The 22,094-nt window shown below is 39.7% G+C and overlaps 1 protein-coding gene across 13 annotated transcripts in view; it reads left to right on the top strand.

The window, feature by feature from the left end:
* The window catches only part of PARD3 (par-3 family cell polarity regulator), a 646,254-nt gene that overhangs the window by 261,845 nt on the left and 362,315 nt on the right, over positions 1-22,094 (top strand). For all 13 annotated transcript variants that reach the window (XM_074946210.1, XM_074946208.1, XM_074946207.1 and 10 more), the window contains exon 4: positions 17,475-17,653. In XM_074946210.1, the coding sequence (XP_074802311.1) occupies positions 17,475-17,653 (179 nt within the window). The remainder of the gene's footprint in view (positions 1-17,474; positions 17,654-22,094) is intronic.

The following is a 22,094-nucleotide window of genomic DNA, read 5'->3' as shown; positions in this document are numbered from 1 at the left end:
TAGCAGAGACTTTGGGAGGGATGTTGTTGGTGTGTCTCAGTATTATTCCATGGCAGCCTGCTGTGGGGCTCTTATACCATTCTCTGGAGCACCTGGTACTAGACATTCTGAAACAGGATTCCGAACTAGGATCTCATCCAATATGGCAATTCCTGTGTTCCTAAGTCCCTCCTCTGGCTCCAGCTGTGGACTGGTTGGATGGATAGAGGCTGCTGTTGGCTCACTCCCCTACACTGTTTTACGCCTTACAAATATCGAAATGCAACAACTCCGATTGTCCCTGGGTGTTATGCCCCTGCACTTTGAGTCACTTTAGCTTCCTCTCTTTACACAGTTTTAAAACATGCTCTTGGAACCTCTGAATGCAAGAGGAGCAAAAAATATGCAAAGGCTATTTTTCTCCCTTAAAATTTGTCAAGAAACTGGGGCAGGCTGCTGAAACACATTCTCCCAATACTCTTTAAAGAACGTGGTGGCTTCTTTTGAGTGACATTACAAAATGGACAAGGGGGTATCCTTCTCCTCTTCCTCCAAGCAAATATTTAACAGTGAGAATGCACTGAAGCATAACACAAGGGGTTGGGGGCACTGAAGAAGGCCTGGAGAATACTTATTGAGCCCTGACAAATTCTAGCAGCTCAAGAAACAAACAGGATCTTCATCTCCAGCTTAGAACTGGTCACATGCTATAAACAATTTTAAAATAATGAGATTTCTAGACATGGTTCTTGGGGATCCCATGAGTTTTTGCGGAATTTAACTTGTAACCTTAAGGGGTTGTTGGGAAGAAGTCAAGGGGCTGTAGGAGTGGGTGGAGTTTCCAGCTCCCTACCCACATGATCATAAGAGGTGGTTTTGATGCTAGTGAATCGGCACAGACTGTGACCTGCTGGCCACTCTCTGCCTCTAAAACCGCTATCTGACCTGCCTCCCAAGAAAGGCTCAGATAGGAAGTGCAGAGTTCCTCTGCATAGTGCCTCACAACCTGTCTTTCCCTCCTGTGGAGCACAGCAGTTTTATTGCATTGCAGGCTTCCCCAGGCAATGAGGAGTGGCAGCATTTCATCCTAATTGCTTAAACATGAAAATACATTGTCTGCGTTTGGGGACTCAGTTTGCTATTTGTACTTCAGTGATTGAAATGTATGGCCTCACCTCTAGTTCTGCTCACTTTTTTTTTTTTAAATGCCCTCTCTTCCTTTTGGAGTGCAGAACGTATGTATGTATGTACCTTCTGCTAAAAATGATGTTTAACTGGATGTGTCAGTGTTTGGCATGACATCTTTGTTTTTTCTAGTGCCATTTTGCCTCCTCTAACTCCACACGTCCTGGTCGTCAGTGGCAGATATGAGGCTGCGAAACCCTAGCTTGCATTTACTGGTGACACGTGAAATGAGAATGTGCTTCATAAATGTAGGCAACTTGTTTCTAATAATTCTAGTAGATATTTCTGCCATTGAAATAAGAGCAAATGCCATTACATTTATAGAAATGGGGTAAAAGTTGGACATTTTTAATATCCATTCAGCAGTACCTTTCCAATATATCTTGTTCTAAAGGTTAGCTGTCAAAGTTTTGTAATAGAGAAAATTCAAACAGAAAAGTGGAACCGCTTCCCCCAGCCTCCTTCCACAAACACACACACATAGTTTCGTGCAGAGAGAGGTGTAGGTCTGTTACCAGGAGAAAAAAATGGCTAACATCAAGTTTCATTACATAGGTGTCATAAGCCATATGCTCAGTTTCCAAACGCTTCTAAGCTACGTGGTCTATTGTCAATATGTAGATGATTTATAATGCGCTTGTAGGTCACAGATTCAAATCCAGTCCAAGTCAATAAAGACCAGAAGTTGTTGCCCTCTAGTGGCTGTTCTGTATACTGGGTGAAGTGACTTGGTAGGCAGTGGAAGGGCTTGCTGCTGTTAACATCAGAAAAAAACCTCCACCATCACGAATGGTGGTAAAGGGACATCACTGGTGGTGGTTTCAGAAGAAAGGCTGGAATGAATGTGAAGATTGAACTAACCTGGGGTCCCTGGTCATGTTCCCTCCTGTTGAAGTTTGAGGCAGATTGGTGCGGCTGGGGAGGAGGAGCTTGCATGTTACCAGGTCTGTGGAGAGAGGATTTCATTCTACAGGAATGTCAGTTGGACACTTTCATCAGTCCTCAGTTCACACACATGCACTTTAGAGATGAATAATTTATTTAACAGTTGGCAGCGAGCTACTTCTATCCTCATTGGTTCAACTACAACTGAAGGAGACAAGGACCCTATTTATGTAGTCCATCTTCTCACAACTGAACTAGTGAAGATAAAAATAGCTATCCCGTTGCTGCCATATTATTTACCATATACTGTTTACACTATGGAATTTTCAGTGTTGGTCCCTCTGTGACACTTTTAACAATTCAGACATATTTTGTTTTAAACCCCAGTAGAACTGCTGCAGGTTTTTTGTTCCTCTGCCCTGTCTGCGACTGTGCTGGTTACCTAGGAAACAGCTATTGGGTGGAATTTGATTTGCTTGGTTTTCAGAGTTATGTTTAAAGTTTCAGGGAGTAGAATGGTGCATGTAGGCTCAGAAAATGTAAATTCATAGCAATATCATTATTTGGATTTTTGGTAGCTTATACTTCGGAAAATTTTGTTAAGAAATAAATAATAAGCACTTGCATTGGATTTCTGAAGGGGAGAGAGAAATTCCTGCACCAGCTAAATGAAGGATTTGTATAGCACAGGGACATTAATTACTCATATAGTTGCTGGGTAATAGACAGAGTTAACATATGTAACCCTAGGGTACTCACGCATGTTCAAAGTATAAACTTATTGTTTGGTTACTGCTCTATGGGAATTGCTTGTGTAGAATGGGAGTTAATTTCTTTCTGCTCAAGGGTGAATTAGCAGAGGCAAACAGTTTTCTATAGCTGTAACCAGGGAATATGTACAAAATCAGGTTTATTGGAGGGTAGGGGAGATGAAGGTTGAGCACTTTGCATAGTAGAATGGTAGATATTTCTAGAAAATATTTTTTACCATTACAATCTTTCCTAATAGTTTTTAGATTGCTGCTTTATGCACATGCATGAGGCTGTCTGAGGGAGGGTTGGGGTGTGTGTGTGTGTAACTAATTTAATTGTATTTCTGTCTCTGTACCAAATGTTTACAGGCTTCTTCCTGTAAATGTGAATCCCTGGGTCTACCAGAAATGCTCAGACACAATCTCAAACGTGAAACTGTCACTTTGCTCCTGCCGTGGTTACTGATAGCAGCAGTGGTCCATCCAGTACTGTTGCAGATGGTAATTTCTCTCTTGCTTACTGACAGTTCACTAAATAAAACCCAAAGTTATGTTAGAAGCAAACATCATTATGTCTCATAGGCATTTACAGACTTCGCACTTACCCTCCATGAAATGGAATCCAAGATGGAGGGCATATAGTAAATTGGTTCTGGTCTCTGAACACCTTGTATGAACCGGCCAATGGATTTTAAGTGAAGATGATGCAAGACATTTTTTTAAATTTTTGGGGATAACTTAAATACTTAAAAATAAATGTAAATCAGATAAATCAGACTTTTATTTACCTTGCCTGATCTTTGGTCCGTGAGAGTCTACCAGCTGCAAGGATGGCAATGCAAACCATATTACAAGCAAATGTTTGAAGAATCAGTGTAAAGGAATGATATTTTGCAAAAATCCATCATTGCTCTGGAGAAGTGAGAAGAACTTTCTTACAGTTTTATAGCAGTAGAATTGCTGAAGCAGAGAGTCACTTATGTATTAGAAGAAACTTCCCAGGAAGTGCATGCAAAAACTACTGGAACTCTCACAAAGATACTAGTGAAATGTAATACTCAGACAAATGACTCGAATTACTAAAAAGAATGAGGAGTACTTGTGGCACCTTGGAGACAAACAAATTTATTTGGGCATAAGCTTTCATGGGCTAAAACCCACTTCATCGGCTGCATGCAGTGGAGAATACAGTAGGAAGATATCTATATATAGAGAGAGATATAAATATATACAGAGAACATGAAAAAATGGGTGTTGCCTTACTAACTCTAATGAGACTAATAAATTAAGGTGGGCTATTATCAGCAGGAGGAAAAAAAAACTTTTGTAGTGATAATCAGGGTGTCCCATTTCAGACAGTTGACAAGAAGGTGTGAGTAACAGTAGGGGAAAAATTAGCATGGGGAAATAGTTTTTAGTTTGTGTAATGACTCATCCACTCCCACTCTTTATTCAGGCCTAATTTAATGGTGTCCAGTTTGCAAATTAATTCTAGTTCTGCAGTTTCTCGTTGGAGTCTGTTTTTGAAGTTTTTTTGTTGAAGAATTGCAACTTTTAGGTCTGTAATTGAGTGTCGAGGGAGGTTGAAGTGTTGTCCGACTGGTTTTTGAATGTTATAATTCTTGATGTCTGATTTTTGTCCATTTATTCTTTTATGTAGAGACTGTTCGGTTTGGCCAATGTACATGGCAGAGGGGCATTGCATAGAATTACTAAAAACTTCAAATAAAGGCAAGAAACATAAGAATTTTGGGTGTGCTGGATGTGATTGATTTGTGCAAAATCTTTTCCTTTTGCCAGGCAAAGATGTTTCTATTTGTTAATTTTAAAAAGTTAACTGATTTCCCTGAATTAGGAGAGAGGGAGGACGGTAATAGCACTATAATGGCAAAACTTGCTGATTAGGAGAGAGAATTTTGAAAGAAAGCCAGGGTCAGGAGAGAGTGACAGTTTGAAGGTGCAAAGATCTTTATCTTCCCAGCTCTCAATACACATACTTAAAATAGGAGGAGGGAATTAGTGTGTACTGAAGAGGACTTTCAAGATGAACAGTTTAATATGTCCTTACGGTTAAAATAGGACCATGGCAATAGATATTATTTTTCTGATCATTAAATCTGTGAAGAGATTGTTGGAATGAATACCTTTTGAAATTTAAATTCAAAACAGGCTCTGGCAGAGGAAGTAATTTGAAAAATGACACAATTACTAAAGGTTTGTTCTGTTTCTTTCTCTTTAAAAGCTAAGGTGATTAGGTGATGTTGGTTGCTGCGTGGTTGTCACCTTGCTCTGTTCTCCTGGCATGTCCAGTGGTTCTTTAAAATTTTATTTTCACACTGTTAATTATGAGGATGCATGTCCTGTATTTGTAGCAAATGTGCAAGCAGACAAATATATTGAAATTTTTGCTAAGTAAAAGGTACTCTTAAAGTTTCATTCACGATAGGTAGAGACTTACATCGTTTTTAATACTTATTACTCCCCAATTCCCATTCACTAGGCAAATAGGGATATAAATGTGAATGTGCATTTTTAGTTCTAATAACACTTTTGCATAATGTTTATTTTATAATCATGCATATAGAAGTAGTTCAAGTTGTCTGTAATCTACTTAATTGTCATTTGTTTTTTTATGTTAGCATTTGGAAATGCTTGTGAATGTGTAATATTAAAACCTAATTATTATGAAGGTTAAAAAAGGGAATATTTGAGAAAGTGGAAATATATATAATGTTTTTTAATAAGAAAGTTCAGGTAAGATGCATACTGAGATCTGAAGACATTTAGCTAATGAAATTACTTAAACCACTCGCATCCTCTTTTGAAAAGGCATGAAGTATGTGGTGCTGCAAATATCAGAACATAGCAGGAAAAGGTAATGGTGGCACTATCCTTTACATAAAGAAAGGAAGACAGTGTTGGCAATAAACTAAGTAATATGAATGTAGACCCTAGTAAAATAGTAGGATATATATTTGAGTGAAAATATTAAACACTCAAGTATAGCTTCTCATGCTCTCTTCTAGTTCCTAGAAGATAAAGCCATGATAATTAAATAGCGTGGAAATATGAAGAACAAATTATTCCAGACCAAATTAATCATCTTCTTTAAAAACTATAAAATTTGCGGATGAAAAAAATGCAGTTAGTGTAATAGTTAGAGCTCAGTAAGGCATTTAGAGCATTTGATAGAAATCTCAGGGTAGGTTAGATAGTTTTCATATGGATAGAAAACCAAAGCAAGGCTCTTAAAGAATAATGACAAATGCTGGTGTGTCAGTCTGGGAGATTGTTGTCCAATAGGATACCATAAGAACTGCTGTTAGGACTGGTTTTATTTAACATCTTATTAATGGTGTGGAAGAAGCAATACTGTAAACAGGACATTAATTAAATTTGCATGTTTCTAAATGGTGAGGTGAAAGAATAATGACATTGAGGACAGATAAATAACACAAGGAGATGTAGAATGGTTCAATGTGTATGCTGGAAAAAAACACAGTGCAGTTCAACCTGGAAGGCCCAGGAAAAATGTGAGCTAATACAGCTGAGGAATGTTGATCTGCATTTAACAAAGATACTTAATCAGAGGGTTATCTGGAAAGTTATTATGTTGAAAGAAGTTTTTTGGTTGATAGTAATAGTCATTTGGTGGCAAAAAAGGAAGATGTGATTTCTGACTGTAAACTAACACCACAAACCTAGGGAGGCAATGCTGCTCTCTAAGTCGTATTGTGGAGACTGCACCTAGATTTTTGTATATCTCCTAGCTTCTGGACACACTAATACCAGAAGGATGTTGACAAAACCAGAACAGCAACCAAAAATTATTAAAGGAAGAGAGGAGGGACTATGTAACTTGGCTAAGTTACAACCAGTGTGAGAAATTTATGATACCTGTGACACAGAGGAGGGAAAAATATTGTTTAGTTGTCCAAGGGGAGATAGTAATGGGATGAAATTGTATAAAGGAGAAAAACAGGCTGAATAGGAGAATTAATTTTCTAACAGATCAGCCTAATAGACTGTGGAACAGTCGCCCAGTGGAAGTGCTAGACGTCCCATTACTTAATTTTAAAAACTAGATAGACAAAAAAGAATTGGAAAACACGTAAAGAAAAATCCTCCATTGGGCCTGTAGGAGATGAACTACAATAGTTGACCTAGTAAACTGTTTCTATCTCTATTGTGTTGCTGGAAATTTTGTCCTAATTTTGGAAAGAACTGAATTTTATAGAGAAATTATTTCTAAGTGCTATGGGTTAAGTGTAAGTATTTTTTATGACTGCAAGGCTAGTTGGTGATACTTTTCAATAGATGGAATGTATGTTTCTACTTTACATGAAAAAAGAATATGAAAAAATAAGGAAATATCTTTGGTCAATTACATAACCTCCTTAAATTGTGTGTTTAATACATCTGATCAACAGGCTAGTAGTATGTTTCAAATGATGCTAAGGACATCACAAACCAGTTATGTCATGCTCAAACAGGTGAACTGAAAAGATGCTCATTAGTTCATTCACATGATCAGGCAGAAGGCGACTTCTTTCAGAACACAAAACTCTATTCAATGATGAAAACGCTCAACTGTAGCTGTTGTGACTGGGAGTAGCAAGAGACTAATTCCAACTTCTTTCATCCCAGGAACATAGGATAAAGATTGGGTCGAGCCACTAGTGATGATAAAAAAGAAGTTGAAATCAAATCTTCACTCATTCATTGTATGATATTCCACTCTGTGTTCAAGTTCTCTGTTCTGTCCTGAGCACATGGCAGCCCCATTGCTGGTAGTGCCTCACTCCACTCAACTGTCAGTGTTTTGTAGGACAGTGATCTGTAAAAGCTATGCAGAGGTTGAGTAGAATCTAGAAGTCGCTGTTGTAGATTTTTAATAATCAAGTCTGTGTACTTTTTCAGTTGTCTTAACAAATACTTCTTGTCCTCTTCACTAAAGGATTCAATATAAGCCTCATTAGTCAACTTCTGGACTGAAGTCTTTGCTTCTTCCAGTACTTTTTCAGTGGATAGCTCTCTGATCCAAATGCAGCTTCTATTGCTGGACAAAAATCTATTAATATTGTAGATGCTTGGATGGCATTGTTTAATGACCTAAGTGGTTTCAACAGTAGACTTACAAGAGAGAAAATGGCAATAGTCTTCTCTGAACGTAGTAGCAAAAGTAACCCACCAGCCTCATTACTTAGATCCATCCCATCTTGGTAGATACTTTCCAAAGCCAGTAATAACGGCTGGAGTAATTTTAAGACAACAGCCAAGGATAGCTCATGAGAAAGCCAGAGGGTTTTCCCAGGTTGGACTAATTTGAACTTCAGTCCCGATGTATCTTCTATATTTTCCAAGATATTCAGTCTTTTTGGTCTCTTGCTGAAAAAAGAATATAATGAAGACATTAAATTTATAGCTTTTTAAATGTCTTTTGAAGAGTCAGCAGCTCATACTAGCTCTAATTGGAGTAGATGGCCTCTGCAGTGCGTATAGAAGAGATTAGGGCTACACTTTTCTCTGAGCAAAGCTTGTACTCCACCATGTCTTCCAGAGAAGTCTGCAGCTCCATCAGATGCACAAGCAGCCATCTGTTTGGGGTCCAATTGACAAGCATTTAACTCTTCTAAAATATGGGTTCTTACAGATGCAGCTGATGTGTCTTCTATAACTTGAACATCTAGAAACGCATCTACTGGCCTACCACTGACATCAAGATAACGTACACAATGACTTAATACTTGATGTCCATTTGCATCGGTGCATTCATCAGCCATGTAGGCTAATTTTTTGAATGTGGTGAGAGAGTTCACTTTTTCAACTGTTGAGTCTTTCACTGTTGCCACCACATGCTTCTAGCCAGTCAGTTGAGTTTCTTGCAGAAAGATAGTGAGCATTTGCTGGTCTTGTTCGGAACCAGTGCTCAACTTCAGGATGAACAAGTGACAATGCACTTAACATTGGCCTCCAGTTTGTAGTGTGTGGTATCTCTTGTTTAAATAGAAAGTATGATGTCACAGCCATGTTTATTTGCATGAACTGTGTTGTGTCTCCAGCATTCTAAACAGTCTCATTAACACTCACTGGTGTTGTCCTTGCTCAGTGGAGACTCAGAGTTCAGTGGTGCTTTCACATGAGTTCACCTCCCAGGTGGGGGGCAAGAAGGCACCTTGCTCGTTCCTCCAGCTGCTCACTGTTCGCTCTGGCCACTGTTGTTCGTTGTGCCACCGTTCACTCTATTGCTTTGTTGCCAATGGCCCTGCGCTGCCACCTGCCACTGTGTCCTGCGAGTTGGTCTCTTGAGGTTCCACCCAGCTCTCAGTGATTTCAGCTCTCAGTGGGGGAATCTCACTGCTAGTGCAGATTGGGCTGTCTCTTCCACAGAAACACTGTCCCACAGTAGGTCTAAGCACTTAGACCTGATTATCAGTGATTTCAGCTGTAGTGGTCACTTAACAGAACAAAAGACTATCTATGGAGCCTAATCAGCTCTGACTTTAAACAGTGGAGAGGGGCAGGTCAAATAGTACTTGTGACTCAGGCAGACCATCAAGCAAAACACCTGTCCCTACCCTCTTTTTTGATGCTCTCAATCAGCACAGGCTAAGTACAGTTCTACTGCCCTTTACTCAGACAATGTGAATAACAACATTTCATCCCCCCCGCCCGCATTCAAGTGATTTGTAACCCAACCCCAGCCAAAATCTATCACTTGGGCAACACAGCTCTGTTTGCTGGACACCTAGGTAAATTAGGTGTGAGGGTAAATACAATCTGGTCTTGAAGCCTTTCCCCCCAGCTCATCACTAGCTGTCAGGGAGAGCTCATTTAGATTTTGCTTACAAATCATAATTTGAAATTATTAGGTTGGCCAGCATCACCGAAATGAATGCACTGACGATATCATAAAAACAACAGCTGTATAAAGAAGCTAGTCTATGTTCGTACTTTTCAGCTCTATTATACTTTTTCAGATACACGTATTTTATCATACACTTTATATGCGTTTAAAGTGTTTATTAATGTTTTAATTTCAATTCAAATTTCCAAACAATCACTAAATTGGCAACACTGCATGTAACTAGTTCACAAAACTGGGGGTGAGGGTGTTGGGGAAATTCGGGGGAGGGGGGGTGTAGGGAAACAGAAATCTGTAGCCTGGATTCAAAGTGGTACAGGGTTTGGGCTCAGCATATAAAATACCCATTTTCTGGATCTCTGTATGGTTCTTACTCTGTAGGGCATTATCTTCCCCCCCTCCCAAACCCCAGGTGCGTCGGGCAAGAACGTGTTAATCCTCACTAGGGATTTAAATACTGTTTAAAAAGTTAACCGTTTAAACAATTTAAAATATTTCATTTAAACTGTAAACTGATTAAAGGGACAGCCCCCCCCCCCCCCCAAGCGTGGCTGAGGCTGGAGCCTCTCCGGCTGTGGTCCCTGAGAGAAGACTCCTCAGAGTCCAAAGTAAAATCTTTGGCTCTGCCCAGAGCACATCACCAGTACTCAGCCTATGTGCCAGCAGACGTTGGTACCGGCCCCCCTGCCAACACCTGGCCAGTGGGCAATGCAGTGGCCATACTGGAACCCCTGGGAGTTTCACCTGGTGTTGTGTCCCTCCTCCCACTACTCCTTCTCGGTGGCTTCAGAGAAACAAGTTACCGCCCTTTCCTACTCAGCACTGGATCACGACTCCAGCACCAATCCCGGTGCCAACATTCAGGAGATGGCTCCAGGGTGGATGTGGTGGAAATGGAGGAAAACAAAGGAGCCCAGCCTCAGATGCAAGCCTCCTCCTCCTCCTTGGACAAGGCTGTCATGGGACCTAGTAGTCTTCTTGTGCAGGATGACTTCAGGGCCCATCAGGACCTTCTGAAGTGGGTTGTGGCGAACTTAGGTTTGGAGATTGAGGAGCTCAAAGCATCAGCACACGTCTCCTCCCCACTGCTTCTTGCCCTTTCTTTCGGTCAAACAAAGTTAAATGCTGCAGTATAAGGCAAGTGGATTACACTTCAGTTTCAACAGAATGCTCAGAATAGTGACCAGATCTGGTCTCTGCTTTTCTTTTCCATGGGTCCTAAATTCCATTCACTATAATGGTCACAACTGTTAGCTGTTAGTACCCACTGTTTAATGTCTGGTGTAATTTTTAAGGACCAGGTGATAGGTGTCTAACTGCATGCAACAACTTGGTCATGAAGATTTTGTTCTGTTTTAAAGAATTATCTTCTGATTGTCAGTCCAATTACAAAATATTTGGTCAAAACTTTGTGCATCTTCTATTATTTTGTTAATCACTGCTATTTTCAGTTTCCAGAAAGCCTGCAGCTGGTGTGGTTATACAATTCGACCTGTCTACTCCCTCTCCAGCAATCAGCCAGATAATGGGGACTGAGTTTCCTTTAAAATAAATTTGTCCAGTGGAGTTGCTATTCTTGCTACTGGAACATAGTGATATTTTTAATAATTTTTCTTCTTTAATTAGATACCTAGCTTCTGATTGTACTTCTCTGTTAATCCGCCAGAAGAGTGTTCACAAGCATTAGCCCTTATTAGGTTCCAATAGTTTGTAGATCAGTTCTCAATGAGTTGATTTTCCCACTGTTTTTTCTTCTTCTGAGAGTAAAGACCTTAAAAAACTTATCTTGAGGTCCAGTTTATAACTAGCTTTAAATTCTTCAAAAATTAACATCTTATTTCCATAGGATTGAAAAATAAATAATAGTCTAGTTTTCTCTGCTGAAAAATTTCTAACCCTGTAGAGATTAGGGAAGTGCATGAAACTCAGTGCATCTAACTTGGAAGAATAGAGAGCTGAATTGTCCATGGTGGGATTTGAAACTTCAGTTCCAGGAAGTTTCAACACTTGAGACTAATGTAAACCTTTTAAAAAATAAAATAGATTTTGGTTAAGGATAAATGTCTGAAGTCTTTACTTGTGGGAGTTGAAACTGTCTTTACTTGTGGCTCTACCCATTATTATGAATAGCTCTGCTTTTAACTCTTGATTAGTTTAGATATCTGCTTTTGTGCACCCACCAGTTATGGTGGCAAAACACAATCCATTTGACTAAGACATGGTCATACTTAACCAAATATAGTCTCCAACTGTTGATCAAGTTACTGCAATATTTGTCCACATGGTCATTTACCTGTTGTTCAGTAGTTTCCTTTGAATCTCATCTGTCATGTCCTAGATACTTGGCTGTGGGTGAAGAGCACAAAGCACAAGTTGGGGCCAGGGAGATGGTGTAAAAATAGCCAGATGTTCTCATTCTGAACTACCCTGTCTCAAGCTCACTGTATGCAGGGCCTCATCAGCTGTGAATGACTCTGTAGGGCTGAAACATCGGACCAAAACCTCACAAGACAGAGGTCTCCTAGCTTCTGTGCTTACCCCCACCCCCCAGCTGTCCCATCTATGCTGTCAGCAGGGATGAAGTGGTATGGAACTCTGTTCATCAGCTCTACAGCACCGGAAGATCCTCCTTTTGCACTGGCATAATTCTCCCAGGACTAGATACTCTGGGCTCACAGACAAAATCTGCCAGATCCTTAAACACATTAGCACCCAGCTGCCACACCTCAATAACATACTTCTTACAGCTCAGGATCAGGAAAGATGGAAATCTTTTTATAATAAAAATGGAATTGCTGGCAGGAGGGAGGGGTTGTACTTCTGTGTCCCTAATATTGAAAGAGTAGAATGTATAGGGAGAAGGTTTCTAATTTATAGCTTTTTTTTTTTTTTTTTTAAAAGTGACTTCTCAGTCAGCAATAATTCCCAGCCTCTGAATTGAGGCCTTTTCTCCCTCAGGGTGGTTCCAGCTTACCAGATAATAGTTTTCTAACTTAACCATAAAGTGATGGCATTGAAAATGTAGTCTAAGTACATAAGCTCCTTAAATGTGGCAGAAGAACTGATTCAGTGACACCTTTCCATGATTTTTTTTATATTTGATTTCCGTTCTTTGACTTTTAAAACTTTCTGTAATTCATTATTAGACTTACCGTTTCTAGTGGTTATTTAAAAGGCACCTTAGCTACAGAAGCAAATCAATATTTACAGTGCATTAGTGCCACAGAGAATTTGAAGCCTTGTGATTAGAGTTCATTGCTGTTTTATCCAATCTTCAAAGAAACCACAGACATCAAATGCTATCAGCTGTCATCCTGGAATCAGTGACATTGCATTGGTCCCATGCGCACTTCATCTGCTGGTTTAATTATTGAAGCTCATTTTTAAAAATTTTTTTTCTTTTAATATTTCAGAGTATATCCTTTTGAAATCTATAAAATAGGTAAACCAGAAAATTATAACCAACAATACTTTAATAGAAAATCCATTCAATATATTCTTTTTTTATGACCATCACAATTGGGCAGGAGGAGTTTCTGAAATTGCAATATCAGCAAAGAGTAGACGGAGATGATACTTATAACTTGCAGTAATTATGGGGTGGTGGAGATTAATCTGTTGGAATAGCTGTGGTGAAAAGTTATGCTTTAGCAAGGGGTGTGCGATAGAGCTACACTGGCTTGCCACCTGTGTTCCAAGAATGCAAAAAGTGTAATGTTAAAACTTACATATGTGTAACCTGGAAATACCTGTAATATGTGCTTAAGCAATTATGTTTCATAATTCATTGTTTGGCAAAGTCTGGATATTAACACCTATCACTTTTATGTTTAAACATGGAATCAATCTGGGAAAGACCTCATGCTGGCTGTGTACATGTCAGCGGTAGTTACTTAGCAAGTAATATCTTCTCGTTAGCAATGTGTATACAAGACTCTTTCCTCTCTCTCCTCTCCTCTCCTCTCCCCAGCCCTTTAGGAAAGTGTCTAAGAAATGACTGAAAATGCCTCCTTTAGTAAGCTTGTCACTAAGTGTATTATGTGTGTTGTATACTGTCCTCGTTACATTTATTTTTTTCTGATGCACATTAATATTTGGGATTCCTTGTTTGTGCAACAGCTTTCTTTTTTGAAAAGCTACCACTATTTAGCAAGGTGTAAGTGATTATGTTTTGCTGCAGAGAGGCAATAAAGTGTTAATTGCCATCTCTTTCAGAAAAGTAGTCTTGAGTAGAATTTCATGTTCTTTCCATGCTTAAAATTCAGCTTAATTTACTCTGCTTATAACAGTTCATTGAAAAATCATCATATCAAGTAATTTGTAGGGAGAAAATGAAAAAAGAGGGACTGCATGCCAGCAAGTATCTATTGGATTTCTAATCTCAAATATTTCTTATAGCAAGTGAACAAAGTGGTTACATGGCTGTAAGTTATCGGTGCATGTAGTAGGGTTAACCCTGGAGAAATATATTCTGGTGACTGCTGTTTGGAACTGAAATATAGATTGGCATTTTTCTTAAGTGGCACAACTCTTACCACAGAACCACTTGCCTGACCAGGCTAATCTAATAAATGAGAGATGGTGTTCAGAGCTAAGACAAGAGCTCAGATATCTCTGTTAATGTGGTCACTTCATTACGCTTTGTGGTGGTGGTGCCTGTGACTACAGCTGTGTCATCTTTGTTATACGGATCTCTTGGGATTCCACAGTGTTTCTTTTATTATGCTTACCATCTAGAGGAAATCTGATGCTTAAGTCATTGGTAAGCCGCTGGAAGTAAAGTTTTTAAAGCCATTGCAAGTTGAAAACAAAAACACACTGTATTTGAGATGGTGTGCTGAAGGAGTAGATGCATATTTAATATTCAGAAATCAGTTAAAACAAGTAAGGTAACTTCAGTGTGTATATGCTGTTCTGTAGGATTTAATTGATCCTTCTTGAAATAAGCCTCTAATTACTTCACTTCTGTTTTGATTTTATTGAATACTGTATATCGTTAGCAGAAAACATTTATATCTGTGCTGAAGTAAAACTATTGTGAAAATCTTGGAGTGTAAGAAAATTGTAAGGTTTTGAAAGAGGAAACAAACCAATATAATGGTAGTGAAAAAATATTTATTGATTTTTCTTTTTTGCTATGTTCCACAGTAGTGCTCATTACAAAATATGATAATTGCTGTTGGGTACTACTCACAGTGAATGCTTTTTAAAGACAGGAAATCATGTTGCTAAACAAATATTCTTGCACTATAAATTCTGGAGGGCAGGAATTGTCTCTGTCTGTGTGACACTATAACACCACTCAAAACAGAATTTCAGTGCTGATCAGGGCCTCTGTGTGCTAGCGTATAAAATGACATTGCAGAGCCTGGAAAATCCACTTGTTGAATTCCTGCTATTGGATTTTTTTCTGCTGAATGTGTGTGGGACACATGCCGTCAACCTCTGTAGAATCTAATCTTTCCTGTCAAAGGAAAAGCTGGTTATGGTTCTAGCCCTACAGTTCTGAAGATCACTTTCTGAATACGGACCAGATGTAAGTCAGTGTAGTGCTTCAGGCTGCTCCACTGATTCTGCTGCTGAGTGCTCAGTGTTCTCATGGGTTTTTTTTGCCAGTTATTATTTCTGTTACTCAGAACCCTGCGAACAGAAAGAAACTGGCAAAAATCATTAGCAAGACAAGGTGGGTGCGGTAGTATCTATTATTGGACCAACGTCTGTTGGTGAGAGAGACAAGCTTTTGAGCTACATGGAGCTCTTCCTCAGGTCTGGGAACTCAAGAGTGTCACAGCAAAATACAAGGATGAACATTCAAGGTGAAGTGGCCCATTAACACCCCTGTAGTCATAGGACAAAAAGGGGGGTTAATAGGTTATAGATTGTTAGTTGGTGTTATAGATAAGCCATAAATGTAGTGTCTTTGATTTTTAGTGTCTAGCAAAGTTATGAATTTAAGCTCCCAGACTTGTCTTATGAAAGTGTTGTACAGGTTTCTTTTAAGGATGAGGACTGAGAGGTCAGATATAGAGTGAGCTTTTGGTGAAAAGCTTCAGAGTAGCAGCTGTGTTAGTCTGTATCCACAAAAAGAAAAGGAGTACTTGTGGCACCTCAGAGACTAACCAATTTGAGCATAAGCTTTCGTGAGCTACAGCTCACTTCATCCGATGAAGCTCACGAAAGCTTATGCTCAAATAAATTTGTTAGTCTCTAAGGTGCCACAAGTACTCCTTTTTTTGGTGAAAAGTGTTTCACCCACAGGGTGTTAATGGGCCACTGCACCTTGAATGATCCCTTAGACTGTGTGCTAATTATTTATGTTAAACTATGTATTCCACCTTGTATTTAGCTGTGACACTCTGAGACCATGTGAAAAAAACACCCCGACCAACATACGTTTTGTTGGCATAAGCTCTCGTGTGCACAGTGCTATGTCGGTGGGAGACGCTCTTCTGCCGACATGGCTACTGCCACTCATTGGAGGTGGTTTTATAATGTTGACGGGAGAGCTCTCTCCCATCAGCATAACGCAGCTACACGGGCGCTTTTACAGTGGCACAGCTGTGCCGCTGTGAGCTTGTAAGTGTAGTTATAGCCTGAGTACCTTTCCCAGACTTGAGGAGGAGCTCTGTGTAGCTCAAAAACTTGCCTCTTTGAGGGCAGGTCCACAACAACACTACGGATGACAAAAATCATGTCCGTCTCACTCCATTGTTAAATGGGAAAGCGTTGAATGGCACCAGAGGCAGGCAATGGGGGCTGTTTGGGGAGGAGGGAAAAAAGGAGGGTTGGTAGATAGGGTCACCCGATCATATACTGAAGACTCCTTGTAGTATAATAAGTGGACCTGGAAAAAATTAAATCATTTTTCAGGAGGGACCTAGTATGAGAGATCACCAGGGGTTCAGGAACGCAAGCCAACTGCCTAGCATATATAATAAAGATATCTTTCCTACAGTTCTTCCTACCTGCTGCATTCAATTATTGCTAATGAAATAGTTCCCTCATCCCGCCTGCCAACCGCTGCAGCTGGAAGGCTGGGGAGTAGGGTACGGTAACAGACATATCCCTGTTACAGCAGCCAGGAGATTGGGCGCGGGATAGAGTAACGAGGACGCTTAACCCAAGAGGCTTTGAAGGGAGAGGAGAGGTGTGTGTGTGCGTGCATGTGCTCCTTTTCAGTGGAGAGGGGGGGGGCTGCGGGGCTTCAAACGTATTGGGTATTTATTAGCTGGTGACTGATTTGAAAGGTGGTGCTCCCAAGAGTCAGCACCTTGTAGAAACCCCAGCTCCCACCCTTTTCCCTAGCAGATAAGAGGAGGGGACTGGCTTCTCAACAGGGCTTTTCTCTCAGACAAGGCAGCCCTTCCCACATTTTGTAGTGGCTTCTGGCTAATTGGCTTCATCTCCTGGGTAGTTGGTTTCTATTACATTTTTTAAATAGCTGCAGGTAGTTTCTTTGAGGCCTCAGGTTGGTCAATTGATTAAAAAAAAAACCTTCTGAAGTAAAAGGCGCTTAAGATATTGCGATCGTGCTTATAAAACCAAAAAGTAGCTTCAAATATTTCACTCTTCGGACCCACTCAGTCCATGTCTTCTCTTCAGAGACTGCTAAGCAGGGAGTAATTGGTGGTGGTTTTCAAGAAATAGATCCATGTCCGCTAGGCAGTTGCCTGAGGTCAGAAACTAGCCAGTCTGTGCAAACCTCTTTTGGTCACAACCAGTTACCTGAGTTTTAAAATATATTTTTTTTGTATGTGGAAGAATATTCAGTTTACTTGTTGTTTATTTAGTTTATTTTATTCCTTCAGATATGCCTCTTCATGTACGGCGTAGCAGTGACCCCGCATTGATTGGCCTTTCGACCTCTGTAAGTGATACTAATTTTTCTTCAGAAGAACCTTCCCGAAAAAACCCCACAAGATGGTCCACAACAGCAGGCTTCCTTAAGCAGAACACCCCTGGGATGCCCAGTAGTCATGACAGAAAGGTACGTTTTTGTTTATCTGTGTGTAAGGTTGTGTCTGATATATGAGCAGTATGTCTTCGTTCCAGGGACACAATTTTATTACTTTCCCTTAGTTTCAACCTTTATATCCTCTTCATCCAGTGGACGTGGAATGCCACCAGAATAACCCTTTTCATGGTAGGATGTGCTGTGTTCTTAAGGATATTGTCACTTATATTCACTAATGGCTTGATGTTTGCCACAATTTTCTTTGGAGCTTTGAGTGCTCAGCGCTTCTGTAAAGCAGGGCCTAAATGCTATCAAACAGTTTTCCTTGATTCTGAATGAGCCACCTGTGCAATGTGCCTATTTTCACCAATCTCCTCTTATATCCTGATGTTGCCCTCCAGAATCTCTGTAGGATAACACAGAGCACGATAGGCATGCCAACCAGCTGTTTCATTTTATCTTTCTATTGTAGCAAATAAACATTTCGAGTGTCAGAATGACTACTCGAGTAATACAAAGAAGAAATTGCAACTGTTGTATTCACTGGATAACTTAATTAAAGCGGAAACAGTCAGGTTCACAGTATTTTTTTTTTTTTCTCCTTCATTTAGAATTCACTGTCTCTACGTGAGCTATACTGGTAACTAAAGAAACCACCATGAATCTTGTTTCTGCATGCAAGTTATTTTTTTTAAACCAAAAAGATTAGTTATTTTTTGTTTTGTACAGTCGTCTGTTATCTTTTCTCTCCTCTAACTGTGACAGTGAAGAAGAAGTTCATGTTGTCTAACTTTAAATTTCTAATAGAAATTCATTACCCAGATAAGAAGTTACATTTTTGGTTACTATTGTGACTATACTGCACAAATTGAAAAGGATAGAACATCTGAAATCTGATATTTTAGATGTTTTTTCTTTCTCAAATAGGTGGTTTGGTTAATCACAGCACTAGATTTCAAATGCTACATTACTAGATTAAATCTTATATAAAACAGCAGAAATGCAGCAGAGTCGGGGCTATGTCCTCTGACAAAGACACATGTTTTTTGCAAAAGAACGCTCCTTTCTCTTGTGGTATTCTTCCATCTATTTAAAAATAAAAATCCTGCCTATAAAAAGGATCTACAGTGAAATATCATGCAGTGAGTATAAATGTCTAGAGCCAAATTTTTAAAGGCGCCTCAGTCTGGTTCTGCAATTGACTGTGTGTGCAAATTATATCATGTAGATGTCTACTTGATCTGCAAGTCAAATCTGATAGTTAAATGTCTAATTTTTGTCACTTGCACCTGTGCTTGATTGTGAACACAACATTAGAAGCCATTTTGAAAAATTTGGTTTTTGATGTTTTAATAAAAAGAACAAAATGGGTTAGAGAATTATCTGTGCAAAATGCTAACATTTTCCATTGATTTATCTGAAATGATAATGAGATTATACTTCATTACTCAAGAAACATGGATATTGAAAAGAGGGCCATATATAGCATGAACAGGAGCCTCCCTGAGTGTCTCAGGCTAGCATTTGGAGGGATTTAAAGAGCAACCAAGCTTCCACTTCAGCCTCCGTGCATCATTAGCTGTTCAGCATGTACTTACTCTTGATTTTCATGAAAATATTTGAAGTGCACTGAAGCATGGCATCACTGGAAATAAACATGGTGACCAAGGTGGAAAGGAATTCAGTTGATCCAATGTAGTGATGGGAAGGTGGACACAAGAGAGCATTAAATCAAGAAGATGGGAGAGAATTAGTGTAGGTTAGTACAGCAGATATTGATAATGTATCTTTTAAAATGCTTTTTCTTACATAGTATCTGCATTAATCTTCCGAGTGAAGCAGATCACTCGGAGTATTAGTTTCTGGTAGGTAAGATGTTGCAAACAATTGAAAGTAAACAATACAGTCAACTGCTCATGTAAACATTTTGTGCATTAACCTCATTCTGAGTGCAGTTACATTAAAGCTGCTCTGTTCATTCCCTCTGGGGCACCTGGCATTGGCCACTGTCGGAAGACAGGATACTGGGCTAGATGGACCTGGGCTAGATGGACCTTTGGTCTGACCCAGTATGGCTGTTCTTATGTAAATAGATTTTTATTTTAGTGTATTCATAAATATCTTATTGCCAGTCCAAAAATGTTAGTCCACGTTTTGCAGAGAATCCCAGTTATGGCTCTTAAGAATTTCTGATAAGTATTTTTCTGAATCTCCTGTCCATTACCAATTTTATAAAATTGTCGCTACAAACATTTATTTCATTTGTGTCAATATAAAATGTACAAATGTATCAGTTTTGACATTCTTGTCATCAGATAGCTCTGGAGGACTGATACTGAGCTCTTGCAACATGTAAAACTTCTTGCCTAAGAGATTTTCATACGTACTTAGACTGTCTGGCCAGCAGGAACCTGCCACTTTTTAATATTAAAGTTTCTTCTCTATCCATTCAGATAATGACTGGAGATGGAACTGTCTTGTTCCAAACTGTTTCATTGCATATGTACGGCAAGTACAATTCAAGAAAAGTAGTCAGAACACTCTTAGTTTTCTGCTTTGTGTATGGGATTAGAGGTAACGCCCATCTATCCTGTATGGGCAACTGGCACTGGATAGTGTTTTCATTGCAGTTCCACCTTCTGGCTGTCTTACAACTGCTGTGACATACTTTCTTACTATTCCTGTGCTGCAACTTGCTGCTCTGCTCCCTACAGTGTCTGTGCTTCTGCTGTAGAGTTACGAGGAAAGCAAGGAGAAGACGACAGCTCCCATCCACTGATCCTAAACAGTGGTGTTAGCTACTTAGGTTATACTTCTAAGTATATGAGTGGGTAAGAGGTGAAATGTCTGATAGGCGGAGACTCCATAGAGTTGGGAGGAAAGACTACTTCCAGGGCAGCAGGGAACATCATATATCAGGTGGAAAGGTTTATTTCTCATGGGCATAGGGAGGACTCCAGGGTAGGGTTTGCATCCTCCTGGGTAGGCAGGATTTGGAACACCAAGACAGCAGTAAGCCTCCCAAGGTGAATGGAAGAGAGGAGAAGGCAGTGGGATTGCCACTGTCCCAACAAGACTACAGGGAGTCAGGATGTGGGAAGACAGCCTTCAGGCAGTAGGAAGTAAAGGGTGGTAGGTTTCTTGGGAAGAGGGAAAGGGGAAAAGAATGAGATGTTCCACAAGGACTGTGGGGAAAAACCAGGTTTACAGCTGCTTTTAGGCACCTCCAAAGGCCTGGCTTGGAGGTAGCAGGTAGCCAGGCTCTTTCTTGTACCCGGGAAACAATTATAGGCAGTGAGTCCCAGAATCATGGGGGCTGCAGCGCGGGGGCGGAGTGGTATCCAGGTCCCTGACAGGAGACCTTTATAGGTTTGAATGAGCTTTGAACTTTAGGATGCTTTGGAAGCAAACCTAGACTGAACCTTTTGGATTCTTCCCTCTCTGTATTCTGTGTGCTATAGCGATGTTGCATTGCCATGAAGAAACATCACCATGTAATATTGTGATGTCACAATAAACTGTAGTGGGGTGGAAAAGGAGAGTTTTGATGGATTTCTGTTCTTTGTCTTGGCAATAGGGGAAAGCCACTTGAAATCTGTATTAGTTTTAAAGTGTTCCCAGTTGAGAGGCTCTTTAGATACACTGCCTGGTAAACCCCAAGACTTCTATTTATTTGAAGATTTATTTCTGGAGATAGATTGTAATGCTGGCAACTACACTCAGATGAGTAATCCCCACCTCCGTGAGTAATCTTAATGAAGTAATTAGAGCGACTCTTCTGAATAAGTGTTTACAGGATAGGGCCCATATTTGTCAACACCTGCACACACTAACTTTCTCTGTATTCCTTTCACCAACTTATTTTGATTAATTTTGGAATATTTTTTCTTATATGTGGTACATCTACATTCCCAGTAATTACAGGCTCAAGTTAGTTCTTTAGGTCTTACTCCCTCAAGTTATTAAATTAAAAGAAAGTTGTTAACAAAAATACTTCCCAAATTTTCCCATGTCATTGGTTAGAAAACTGTAATTTTGACTTGTTTCTTTAGTCCTCCTGACAAAAAATAAAATAATAATCTTATGTGCATTTTCTGCCACAGTAAAATATCGTATGAAAGTTTGATTTGTGAATAATTGTTACACATTGAATCACAAACTTAAAAAATAATAAACCACTATCCTAGCCCCATGGCACAAGCCACGAGTTGTGTAGCTTTAGTAATATGTGAGCTGAGATCATGCAAAACACTATCAAGAGGTTTTTCCCCCCCCTCAGATGCTGTATCTTGGCTGCCTGTGCCAAACACATTACCATACTATATGAACACTGAGTGTAGTATCTTACGTCTAATGCTGATTACAAGGTAGTTCAGCCCTTTTCTTCTTAGTGTGCTCAGCAGGTACTTTTTTGTTTGCGCCTCTATGACAGTGAGGAATGGGGTGGCATTACTAAATATCAAACCTGCTTTGA

The sequence above is a fragment of the Natator depressus genome, chromosome 2, assembly GCF_965152275.1.
Source record: "Natator depressus isolate rNatDep1 chromosome 2, rNatDep2.hap1, whole genome shotgun sequence".
NCBI classification, from domain to species: Eukaryota; Metazoa; Chordata; order Testudines; family Cheloniidae; genus Natator; species Natator depressus.
Note: the sequence above shows the minus strand (reverse complement) of the source record. Positions and strands in the feature narration are given on the sequence as shown.